This window comes from Mustela erminea, chromosome 15 (genome assembly GCF_009829155.1).
Source record: "Mustela erminea isolate mMusErm1 chromosome 15, mMusErm1.Pri, whole genome shotgun sequence".
In the NCBI taxonomy this organism is placed as follows: Eukaryota; Metazoa; Chordata; class Mammalia; order Carnivora; family Mustelidae; genus Mustela; species Mustela erminea.
The window spans coordinates 62,590,101-62,603,467 of NC_045628.1; the positions used below are offsets into that span (position 1 = coordinate 62,590,101).

Genomic DNA, 13,367 nt, shown 5'->3' on the forward strand with positions numbered 1-13,367 from the left:
TAATAATAGTTATTCTCCAATCTGCCAATAATTCCTGTCACCTCAGGCTCTCAGAGAAATAAAAGGCCAGTTTTGAATGAAGATCAGTAATATTTGTTGGGCTCATTCAGATTAGCTCATAACTAGTTTTATTTTTGCACAGTGGTTAATAAACCGGCAGGCAACCTTGCATGACCCAACCACGGGGTAGTAAAGTGTGACAGTGCTCGACACCAGCACCACTGTGTGCTGAGTGCCCTCCTGCAAACTCTTGATCTGGAAAAGTTGTACCTGTCATTTGGTAAAAAAGGAGAAGCTATAAAATTGAGACAGAGTCTCTCAGTCCCAGAACCTGAACTGATAGGCCTTCCAGTTTCTAAGGAAAACAGACCTGGCCTTTTCAAAACTGGAACAGACCATACTTGGGAGTCCATCCTGATAATCCACCCCCTTAGGACTTCAGGGGATGGCAGGCTAGTGAGATCAGGAGCCGCCGGTCAGCACTGGCTTTAAACAGGAATAATGGCAGAAGGCCTTTGCCTGGTGCTTTATTTAGCTCAAGCTGAGGAATAAAGGGAGCTCTGTGAGGGGCTCCTCACCACCAGACCTTAGCTTGGGAGGGGCTACCCAGTGTCACACGGCTGGGAGAAAAGAACTTCCTTAGCATCCATTGGGTCACCCTGTTAAGAGTGGGTTTGAGTGCCTGAGGAAGATTCCAGAGCTAATGATAGGAGAATGGGACTCACAGAAGGTGCCAGAAGGAAAGGGCCAGGGCAGCAGGCAGGAAGGAGAGCCGCAGGGCCACATTCACAGCCACCATTCCTTTGTCCTGGAAATTGACCATGAGATTGGTGTTCAGTGATTGTATTTCATCAGCAAACACACAGATACCTCAGTGTCATCTTGCAAGAACCCTGTATATGTAAAAGGGAAGCCACATGTCATCTTTTGGAGAATATTGAGTCCCCAAAGCCCCCAGCTGGTAGCTTAGGTCTTCCAAACCTTAGTTCAGTCCCAACAGAGAAAGGTCCTTAAAGCCTTCTCTCTGTCCTGCCCTGTGCTCGGTACTGGGGTCCTGAAGCGAATACTAACAGATGTTCCCCTCTGTCTGTGCTCCGTGATCTCTTTTGTCTTTCTACTTGAGAGGCCAAAAGAGTTTTTTCTTGTGGCCCATGGCTGTCCCTTGCTGTCCTACAATTCCTTATTTTCCCATCTTCCCCCCACCCCAGTGTGACTACAGCTGGTTAGAATTCCAGATCAGGCACCAAAGAGGTGAGCTTGGGAACTGGGCAAAGCCAACTGGACCAGACACACCCCCCCGCCCCAGAGCAGCGGGGAGATGCCTTCACCTCTGGTAGGAATATCTGAGTATGATGTGGGGGGACAGCTCCCCAGGTCTGTCCTGGGTTCTGTGGCTTCATTCCATCATTCTTCAGCAGCAGAAGTATGACAAGTTCTACAAGTAATTTGATTTGGTGCATTAAAAATCCCATTGAAGCAGAGAGAACTTTAGCACTAGAGTAACTAAAATGTCTCCAAGTCCAAGGGAAAAAAGCTAAGAAAGTATACTTCTATGCAGTATTATCTGCATTTGAAACATTTTGGTGTTTTTATGCCCTGCAGCAAGTAGAACATGGTTATGTGCTAGCTCTGTGAAAGGAAAGGCAAAGAAAAGGTTCCAGTTTTAGGGACCATTATGTTTCTGAAGTATCCATTACCAGTTGGATGGGTATTATGGAAGCATAAACCTGGACATTTATTGTCCCATGCCCTTGTCAAGTCTAATAATGATATTTGGGCTTTTTTAGATCCTTTTTTATTCTTAGATAATACCTATCATTTCATGACGAACTTTATGACCATAATTTTCCTTTCTAACAGTATTTTTCTTAGGTTTCTAAGACTTTGTGGCAATTTAATTTAATGGTAACTTGATTTAAAGCACAGGTAAAGATCTGAGTAGTCTCTTGGGATGGAACCCTTCACCAACACTGGGATTCCACAGGTGACATGGGACGTGGTCACCATCTCGGCTGTTGGCGCACAGGGCCTCGGTATTTTCCACAGTCCCAACTCTTGGTTTTTCTCTTCCGACTCTGAGCATGTGTAAGACTTTTGTTACAAGCATCTTCAGAGCCTTTTGGTGAGGAAAGGGGCTATTCATCAATAAATATCCATCGGGAGAATTTGGATCTCTCTCTATTTATTAGGTAAATTGTGTGTAAAGTTAGGAAAGGAAATAGAATTCTCACATTCATCCTTCTGGTTTGGGGAAGGAGAGCAAGCTTTCGCTTTTTGCAAATCTCAGATTTAGGAGCATTTCTCATTGTTAACATTAGAGAATTATTAGGATCCAGGGGAAGAGATGTCTTTTCCATTTCTAAGTGAGCTAAATGCATAATTGATCGAAGAATTAGCAGTGACAGTTTTCATTGAGGGGAGAACCTTATCAAGGGGGAGATGCTATACTATGTGATTGCTAATCGCTGGCCTCTGAGCCGGGCCAGGCTGTGTTTGAGCCCACCCTTCTGCTAATGGCCATGTAGATCTTGGCAGGACTCTTCATCTCTCTGATCCTGGTTTTCTCATCTCTAAAGTAGGGATAATACTGGAAAGAGAAACCCGCAAAGATTGTCAAAAAACATAAATGATAGAATGTATGTAAAATAATCAGAAGGGCTCCTGAATGGCTCAGTCAGTTAAGCCTCTGCCTTCGGCTCAGGTCATGATCTCCGGGTCCTGGGATCGAGCCCTGCATCAGGCTCCCTGCTTAGTGGGGAATCTGCATCTCCCTCTCCCTCTGACCCTCCTCCCCCCGGTGTTCTCACTCCCTGTGTCTCAAATAAACAAATAAAATCTTAAAAAAAAAAAAAATCACAAGAGTAAGGGCTAGTATGTGCCAGTTAAAATTAGTCTTGTTCACAGAAAATCAAGCTTTTGGATAGGAGTCTTAGTTCTCTCTGAATATAGCATTTACAATGGAAATACCGCCACATGTACTTACTCCCCCTATAATACATTCAACAGCTGTTTACTGAGCTCCATCTATATACCAGACTTTGTAGTAGGCACTTTGGGTACAAGAGGGACTGTGGAAACAGTCACAGACACAAGGAACAGGCTAGATGCATGAGAATGGGGTGAAGGTGGGACGGTGTGCCAGTAACATGGGAGGCCTCTTTGCGGGGAGTCATTCTTGATCTGGGTCTTAGGAGATGAATGGGTTCTCCTAGTTCTCAGCATCCGGAGGTTACCCCAAACAGCTGCATGAACTCAGTACAGTGTTTTCGGGAAATGACAAGTGGACAGAAGGACCATGGCTAATCTGAACTCCCACCCACCATAGCCAGGAAAACAGCCAAATGTTGCTAGCCTTGAACGGGTGCTCTGAGGCAGGATTCCTGAGGAGGTAAATCCTTCCGGGGGCCCTTTGGTGTGAGATGACTGCAGGTATCAGTTATCTGGGAGACCTCGTGTGTGGATTCCTCATGAGCCTTTACTCGTCCTTGGAGGTTTGGGAGGCTTACGAATATGGGAGTTCTGAATCTAAGAGAGCAAGTTCTCCGGGAGCAGATGCATAACTGATTCGATTTTTCCCTAAGTTACCCAGAACTCTCCATCAAAGAAATGAAAGCTGCTATACTGTTAAGCCCCCCTGCTCTTAGGGGGTGGAAAAGAGCCCAAGTTGACATTTGGGCAGATGTTAGCTTATGTCTGAAAATCGGTTTCTATAAAAAGAAGAAAGGTTTCTCTACTCTTTTTCCGGAGCAAGCATCAGACACAGGACTGGCCCCCTGGGTGTGCTACCTGCGAGGTCCCACAGGGCCCCACGCTTGGGCTAATGTGCTGTCACCATCTTGTTTTATAAGTAGTACATTTTTAGCAAGGGGCTTTGTATTTGCATTCCTCATCAGCTCCCCCCAGATTATGTAGCTAGGTGTAATAAGATGTATGTTCCCTCTAGGGCTAGTGAGTAAGGAAAGGAGGCCGTCCCTAGTAAGTGTAGTCGTTGGAGACGGCAGATCCTGGGCATTGTGAAAAGTGAGGGTTTTGTGCTCCAGCAGCAATACATGGAGATCTCAGCCGTAAAATAATAACCAGTTTTGAAATGCTCTCTCGTATAAATGCTGCACTCATGTCAAATGAAACATGAATGTAAGAAGAACATACCTTTTATTCTTTATAACCCTTAATCTGTGAACTTGGAGATGTTGTTTCCTTACCTCGTTTTTAGCTTCAAGGTGGTTACATCGTGAACCCTTAAATCAAGAAGGCCCTGAGCAGCTTTATTAAAAAGCTTGGAATCCAGCATTCGTCACTGTGTTTCACTCTTCTGTGTTGGAATATTAACAGTATTGGAGTCCCATAAATTATGTATTTGTTGCTGAATGTTGCTGCCAGCTCTGAGTGGCAAAGCATTTCCTTCTGTAGCTTATTTTGGTTTTACAAGATCACTGATGTGTATCAAGATGCCTTAACAAATGAAATGTAGTTCAAATCACAGGGTTATGAGTCTGCTCAACTAGGTAGATTTTCCTTCTTGCCCATGAATGTCAGAATGGTGGCTCTCCCTACTTTTTAAGACAGGTGAGATAACAACCAAGAGAGATGGAAGACAACAGACTCTTTTTTTAACGAGTACCTGTCAAGGATTTTATATTAAGTCATTAATTAATAAAGGAACTAGTAAGATGTTAACAACCAGTTCAAAGGAAAATCCAAAGAGCAGACATACACATAGGCAGAGGAAAACAAATGAATTTGTAGGTACATTTACAAATGGCTTCCTCCATGGGAGGGGCGGGGCATGGGGGTTCGTTCCCTCTTCACTGGAAGGATTAATTTGCAATAATGCCAAATTAACATTTACAGAGTTATGAAGTAGCACAGTTAAAGGTACTGCAAGATGCAGGCCCCTAGAGAATCATAACCCAGACAGGTGTGCCTGATGCCCCCTAATACTCTGCTGAAGATACCAGTATTTTGTTCTTGCCCATTTCGGTCTTTCACGGTCTGCATGATCGTTCTAACCCCTCTCCTCTCCTTTCATCCTGATAATCTCAGAGATTATTCTTGATCACCGAAGAAGGTTGGTCTCCTAAGGTTTGGCCTAATTATTGACATTACGCGATGAGAGTGTTAATTAACCATGTAGGTCATCTTGGTTTGCTTTGCAAGTGTAGACCCGTAGAGAATTATTAAACAACTATTGAGCCCACAAAATTAACTTCTGCCTGGAAATGTTTATAAGGAACCCTGGATTGTGCTTTTCAAAGGCTCTTTTATTTGCTATTCCAAGATTAGGAAACCAAGCCCAAAATATATTCTGCCCTAGGTCAACCATAGTATTTACAACTTGGTTGAACTCCTTGAGGTTTGCAGCATTTGCCAGGTTCCTAGTAGTTTCCTTACCATCTGTGAGGCCAGGCCTCTGCACACCAGATACTAGGCCGGTTTTCTTTAGCAGAGCTTTGTAGCCATTGGCTTCTTAATTTTAAGAGACTAATCATATCTGATTAAATGAGCATCGTTCTCTAATAGGACAGTCTAGGTAAGGGCTTGGTTGCCCAACCATATCCTGTGGATAGATGCTAATTGAACCTATGAAAAAATTTTATCTTGCCATTAAAATTAAGCAGGTTCAGTAATACTTTTCGAATTCTGGGGGAATCATTGAAACCTGGACATCATTTTTAAATGCTTCTGTTTAGCTTATAAAAGCAGAGTTTATAAGATTGTAGGTTAGAGATAGGATAAAGAGTAGGATAAAAAGAACCCTCCCATATCCAGAAAGTAGAACATTAAAACAACATCAACCGTATTCCAGACAAATAACCACAGTAAAATTTCCCTCTTTAGTTCATCCAGTCCTGTATAATTAATTCTTGTTCTGCTGGTTCTTGGTTTAGCAGTCTGCATTCATGAAGCCATCTGCATCCAGACTTGAAGAGTCCAAAAATCTAAGGAAATCCTGATTCAGTCCACTAGCACAGCTTAAAAATTACCTAAGCAATGTCAGCTCTGTAGCCTTTGCCCGAGAGTCTATTCTTTCGAAATATCAATATTTTAAAATACCTGGCACATACAGCCCTTTTCCATGAAACTCTTGAGATTATCCTTTCAGGCCCGTAGCTTATAGCCGAGCCGTCAGGCAAGCCTCAGAGTAAAACAGAAATTGTCTATATAGATTATGAAGGCTTTAATGGTTGGGTGTTTGGTTTTTTGGGGGGTTTTTTAGTTTGTTTGTTTGTTTACTGTGACAAATAGTAATCATAATGGAGAAGAATAAAATTCTCTATTGAGATAACCTACATAACTATGTCCTGAGAGTTTTGATCCAGTATTTGCCTGGAGGGGAAAGCTTATTAGAGACAATGAGAGCTCTGATGAGCCTCCAGGGTCTTCCCATAAAATATGCAACTTCAGGAATACTTACATTAATAAATTGTTATCTAAACTGACTTGACCTAGGGAAGGCCGAGCATCTCTTCTGATCTGTTAACTCTTCCCACGAAACTCTTAAAATAGCAACAGGCCAAACAAATAGAGTTATTTATAGTATCTCTCTTTTTATAAGGCAGAGGAGTAGATCTTTACAATTCTCAAGGATCCCCCTAGGGAATCTCAAAGGTAGTTGTAGGTGTAGAAAGTATCCTAATTATTTTATTTTATTTTTTCAAAATGTAGGGTACGGCCTAGGAAGGCAAAATCATTAAGAGTTGTCCAAGGTGTTTTTGGGACTTTAACCAAGTCAACATAGAGCTCTGAAAATAATGTGGTGACACACAGAATCTTTGCTAGCGAGGCAGATTTTATAGAAGATGAAGAATATCCTTTTGCATTGTAGTCGGAGGCATTTATCAGTGAAGCAAGGAAGCAAGCCATCAAAACTGAGGGAACTGTGCCAAGATTTTAATGCATTTTATGGCTCTTTTTTCAGACTTGAGTATTATAAACCAAAGCAAATAAAATTCACTTTCCAGGTTTTGTCCTTCATTTTTCTCTCTCATATTCTGGAACAAATTTGTACTTTACTTTAGAAGTGCCTTTGTCATGCATAGTCTCTCACAAATGTACAATGGTATTTTCCAGAGACTGCATGATGAGTGGTATCAGAACAAATACAGAAAGAGATGAATATCTGTCTCTCTTCTCTTAATCCAGACATTAGAAAGATTTGCAGAAATGTTAAACAAAGCCATTTTTTTCATCCAAATTTGTCACCTTGGAAAATATAGTTAATTTTCACCAAATACGTGTTATTTATATTAAAATAGAATGGATTCCTCATTGCTATTTTCAACTGAATCAGTATTTTTTTTTAATTTTATTTATTTGATAGACAGAGATCACAAGTAGGCAGAGAGGCAGGCAGAGAGAGAAAGGGAAGCAGGCTCCCTGCTGAGCAGAGAGCCCGATATGGGGCTTGATCCCAGGACCCTGGGATCATGACCTGAGCCAAAGGCAGAGGCTTTAACCCACTGAGCCACCCAGGCGCCCTGAATCAGTATTTTTTAAGAATTCCATTTTGATTTCAAATACAATAAATGTTGGTAATTTCTTATTTAAACCAAAGCTCTTTGGTGTCCTCAAATTAGTTTTAAGACTGTAAAGGAATTCTAAGATGAAAAAGTTTGAGAACCATTGCTTTAAGACAAAATTACTCCATTTTCTCTTTTAAAAACAAAAGCCCAAAAATAGTTGTATCTTGTTTCCATCATTGCCCCAATATAATCTCAACCACCCATTTTAACTGATTAACCAGAGATAACGAACTTACATTTCATAGAGAAAATTGGGAAGAGGGAGGATGTGGATAATTGAGAACTGTCACATACAAGTATTTTAGCAGACTAACAAAGTTCATGAACACACATGACAGAAATTTCTACTGCAAGAAACACCACTTTTATATCTCCTTAAGGTGGCAAAAATGAACATGTTCATGAAAGTGACTCACTTAAGTTATACCCTCTCTATAATTTAAAAAATGAGAAGCAGACATATATAAACAATATTATGCTTTGTAATCCAAGTTTTGGTATTCTAACTTACTTAGAAATTACCTAAGGTTGTTTTCCAATGATTATCAATTAGCTCTACTTAGAGTAATCCACTTTAAGTTGCTTGAAGATCTTGGGGATTATCTTTAAATTGATGTGCTATAAAACATAATTTCTATTTATATGAAAAGTTTATCAAAACCATTATTTAGTTGAGTTGAACATGAATTTACATTTTTCTTATGTAGGATTATATAGGCATAATAGTAGCTTATTTGACCAGTTACTGTATGTATGTGTATGTATATATATGTATGCATATATATTTTTTTTTAGAAGAAATCAACCCAAGTAAAATAAGATGTACATTTGCTCATACTTAACACTGATGAATCAGAGAAAGACAGCTCTGTTTTAAAATACAGCACTCTCATCTCACTTGCCAAAGAGTTCACCTCAATTCTGTGAACTTAGATTCTTAAAATGTTACCGAGTTAGTGTTTTCTGTAAAAGAATTTTTATGTCTAGTAAATTTAAAGTTTTAGGGGCATAGTTTTCTTTTTTTCTAGTAAGTTTATGAAAATTCAATTTATGTCAGCACTTGTTTGTCTTTATAAGCCAAGCAGAAAAAGTTCTTATAATCTAAAAAGTACCATAATCTAAAAAAAAAAAAAAGAAATTAAAACACTAAAAAAAAAGAATACTGTAATCTAAGTTATTGATGCCCTCTGGCAGTAGGCTAGTACTCCAGACATGAGAGGGAAGAGCCTTTCTGAGCAGTAGTCACAAACACACAGAGATTGAACAGCTTCGGTCCCACAGCTTCAGCCCCAGATCAGAGGGAAACACAAAAGCACACAAATCACCAGTCCGGATTGCAAGGAGCTGTTCTCCTTCCCAGTGGGCACAGAATTCTTAATTGATTTCAGTTCAAAATAGAAAAATATTCCAATAGAAACAACCAAGGAGCCCTATTCCCTGCTCCCTCACCCAGTGGAAAATAATGTCTCTTACCTTTTGTTAGTGATCACCACGTTGTCAGACCATAGAACTGGACTCTCCATGGTAGCTACCCCCAAGAGGGAATAATTCGTCAGCCACGTATGAACTAGAGAGGAAAATCGAGCACAAAATGAGTAGAGAGGGAATGAAAACTAGAGAAAATAGAGTCAGCAAACCTGAAGTCTGTTGCTGCTTTGGCTCCACCCTGGAAGCCAAGAAATGGTGCCTGGACTTAAGCCACCATGACATGCTCCACACCTCAGCCAACACGATTTACCTGACTCTGGCTGGTCAGTGCAGTGGGCACTTCAATGAATGACCTCCAATACTCTTCAAGGATCCTTTAAAAAAAAAAAAAAAGTAAAATCATGGCTTTTGAACAAATACAGCATAACCATGTACCACAGATTTTGTCTAATTAATTAAGGAAGGAGCTAGTCCCACCTTACAACAAGTTCAAAAATCAGGTTTTTCTCAGCTTTTCTCAAGTGTCAGTAACTGACAAAGGCTCTCTCTTCCTCAGGCCTCAGCATCTTAAATAAACATTTTGATTCCATCTGATTTCTGAGGTCTGTGCTCTGGGCTAAGGGGAAGCATGCACACTGATGGACTTTGCCGGGCTTCCTGCCTTTAAGGCTTTCGCCGTACTCTCCGGACCTACACTAACCCTGGCTTTCTTTCACAGTGACAAAGTCCAGGCCCTTTCCTATGCGCAGCACACACGGCAGCTCATCTCCTGCGGTGGTGATGGTGGGATCGTGGTCTGGAACATGGACGTGGAGCGGCAGGAGGTAGGTGTCAAGGGCAGGTCACCGACCACTCCCATGGCTGCCAGGCTGGACACTGCAATTCTGGCTGGGCTGAAAAGTGCCTCTGCCTCCCCTCCTGCTCATTTCTTAGTTCTCTTATGATGAAACCATTAAATAAGACCTGTTAATGTCAGAGAATAAAAGATTCTAGTTGAAAAGGAAGTTCCTTTTTTTTTTTTTTACACCCCTCCCAAATTGGCATGTAACATTCATGTAATGGTGATTTTATGAGAATTTCGACCAAGATGAAGCTGTTTAGACTTTGAATCTGTTTCTCCATTCATAATCAAAGTTCAGGTGACAAAGAGGGAATCGTCTGTTTTCAGACAATTATCCCTTCAAGTGCCCTAGGAACACAGAAGACTTGCGTGTTTTGTGTTAGCCAGGAATGGTGGCCAATGTGTGAGAAATGGTATTCGATGAAGTAAGAGTCTTTAGGTTGATACTAATAGAAATATCAGAAATAACTGTTTTTGTGCTTCTTTATGAATCATTCTCCAAACAGTTCTCCAGATGCAAATATATACACTGTCATTTTTTAAGAATACATTTGAGTTTTCTCCTGGCGTTCTGTTTTTATGAGTTTTCTTCTTTCATCTTTGAACATCTTACCAACGGACATGTTTACTAAATAGACCCTTGACAGGGACTTTGAAGTTAGTCGTATTCTCATTTCCCTAGAATTAGGCTGGATGAACTTTCCCTTTGACGGTGTATATTCATCTAATGTATTTCCTTGCAGGATGCAAGACGTAGAAAAGCAGCACTTTAAAAAGACAAAAGCAATTTCCCAACTTCTTTCCATGTCTTCACCCCAATCTCATTTCAAGAGAGTAGTTGCTGTTATCCACCATGTAATGCTTTTCAAATGCTAGTAATTAAATGCTTAAGAGGATTAAAACCTGACTTGCTCAAACCATAAATCCATGGGAGTTCTATTAGTAACTAATTAAAATGATCATTACTGCTAGGGAGTGGGGAATTGTAGAATATTGCTTTTGAAAGTACCACGAGGCCCCTTCGGTATAAAGGCAGGGAAATTGGTACAGTGTGTTCTTGGCCATGCCAGCCAGGGTGCCGGTAAGCCTACGGATCCTTCACGATAGCCTGCTCGGGGTGAGGGATAGTCAAAGCTCATCTGTTCCCCGCCCGCTTCTTCCCAGGCCTAACTGACTAGACCAGGAGAGGGGGAACCACTGGGCTCTCTTCCCCCAGTGCACGTAGACTCCAGCCTTGATGGATCAAGGCCCAAAGGAGGATAATGATGCTTTTCAGAGAGGACCCTAGTCAGTTGATGGGCAGTCCTTTGAGCCATCTTGCCTAAATTATGCACTTCGACATGCAGATACAGGTTATGACCGTCTTGAATCTTCTTCTGGTGATTCAGAGCCCAAATGAGTAGAGAGGGTCCCAACCATTTTTTTTTTTCTTTTACAAATGTCATATTCTGTAAATGTAAATTCCCTGAGATGTATCTGGGGGCTTCCGGGTCCCAGCCAGAGCTTGTGGTGCTTACGTCAAGAGGCCGGAGACATGTAAAAAAGCAACCACTGCACTGATAGACTTTCTGGTAGGAAAAAATAAATGGGAGAAGACTTCAGAAAACAGTTAAATGGTATAAATGATGTGATTACAGTTGCTGTAGGATAGAACATTAGTGCTGGACATTTAGGAAAGGGTGCTACTGTTGGCTAACATTCTCAGCAGAGAGTTTGTGGAAGGAGATAGCGCTAAAAGACCCCTGGAGCCTGGCCGTGCTCTGAGGGGGACAGGAAACACCACAAGGAAAGACAAGGGGAACGACAGAAGTCAATGCCCTGCGTGCTGGTGCTCGTGCGCAAGTAGAAGCAGTCAGGGATGGTGGCGTGGCCACGGGGACAGCGTTGGGGGGACAAATGGAAGATGGTGTGGCTGAGTGCATTATCTTGTAGGCTTAACATGAGTTTCTGTTGTTAATGGAATCCATTTTTTCAAAAATTGTATCCTTTTTTAGAAGTATGGATAAACGTTCTCTGTAGAAAAGTTACAGAGTGCTCCTTAACAAATAGAAAACATGTCAGTTACTCCTAATAATACCGCCAGCCCAGGAATATCAGTAACGTGGTTACAGTTTCCTCTGCAAAAACACATGTGCAGGGTTTGGTTTTTTGGGACATAAAAAAGGAATCAGACTACACAGACTGATTTTTTTTCCCCCTTTTGTCCTGTGCCTTACTTCCATTTCCCTCTTCAGTGCATTTGATGTATGTCCTAAATCTGCATATTTCCTTATAAAAAATATAAGAGTGTGTGTGTGACAGTTTTTTGTAAATCCTCCTGATTTTCCTGAATCATAAGTGTTTTTGAAAAATCACAACATAGGTAAATCTTTTAGGGATAAATTGTTTTTTTTTCCTGAAAACTCTGTATTATTTTGTTAAATCAGTCTTTAAGCTGATTAGAGCTTAAAAATTACAAAGCAAATCAAGGCTTATTTAAGAACTCTGGTTTTAAGAAAATAAATAGACCACGAGTTAGAGCTTTTCAGATGTCACCTTTTTACTTTTCTTTTTTGAGACCATGTAGCTGTAGGTTCATTTCTGCTTGTAGATGGGAGAACAGGCTAACTCCCCATGTCTGTTCTGTAACAGGGCTTCTTCAGAAAAGGATTACATCAACAGAAGAAAGCTACAAGAAAAATAATCTTGTAGAGAGAGGGCACAGGCCATTGTTTGCCACATTTCTCAGACTGGTTTGATCTTGGGCTTCCTTTATAGTAAGTGTCCTGTGAGTCAAATTGGAGTTCTCTGGAACTCAGTTTTGAGAAACCCTGGGGTTGCATCTGTTTTCCAGGTTCCCGTTCAGTGATATGTGGAAAGAGATCTGTCCCTCTGCCAAATGACGAATTGAACAGAGTTGAATGTGAAACTCTAGAAGCAGATGCAGAGTCACTATATGCATAATCTGTAAAGATTTGCTGAAGAATAGCTTTACGCTTAACACGTTTTTAAAACTCATTTGATATTGTTTCGAGTACTCCCGATGGAGCTGGGAAATAGTGAACGTAGGCAGAAGAGTGTGTGGTCCATGAGGCAAGGAGTTACGTCTCCAGGCCTGCTGGGCCCCGCCATGAGCAGAGGGTGGACAGGCAGCTGCCCGAGTACCCGCTGCGGTCAGGGTGTATCTTCTGGCGCAGGGAGCTGTGTGCCTGTGGAATGTGCAGTTACATATACGGCTGTATGTAGCCAGAGCAAGTCTAATGGCGTGTGATGTGACAATATGAGATAGAGTCAACGTGGCAGTCAGAACCATGTGTGAGTGACCTGGCCCAGACAGCCCTGAATGTTCCTGCAACCCCCCTCCCCACCACCTGTGGCATCCCACCCTCCTGGCACTCTGCTTCCCCTCCTTAGGCCTTTGCACTTCCACTTACTTAAAGAATTGATATTAATATTGTTGTCTTGGTTAGTCTTCCCTCATAAATTGTGTGCCCCGTGACGGGAGAGATTCCGTTTATCACTGCTGCATCCCCACACTTGAGACAGAGTAGGCATTCAGTAAATGTTTTTTTAAATGACTGAGAAATCACACCTTT

The 13,367-nt window shown here is 41.4% G+C and overlaps 1 protein-coding gene across 4 annotated transcripts in view; it reads left to right on the plus strand.

Annotated features, from left to right (window-relative positions):
- The window catches only part of WDFY2 (WD repeat and FYVE domain containing 2), a 178,424-nt gene that overhangs the window by 153,819 nt on the left and 11,238 nt on the right, over positions 1 to 13,367 (plus strand). For all 4 annotated transcript variants that reach the window (XR_004279123.1, XM_032314638.1, XM_032314636.1 and 1 more), the window contains exon 8: positions 9,670 to 9,775. Coding sequence is in view for 3 of the 4 variants with exons in the window: in XM_032314638.1 (XP_032170529.1) it covers positions 9,670 to 9,775 (106 nt within the window). In the remaining variant the exon portion in view is untranslated. The remainder of the gene's footprint in view (positions 1 to 9,669; positions 9,776 to 13,367) is intronic.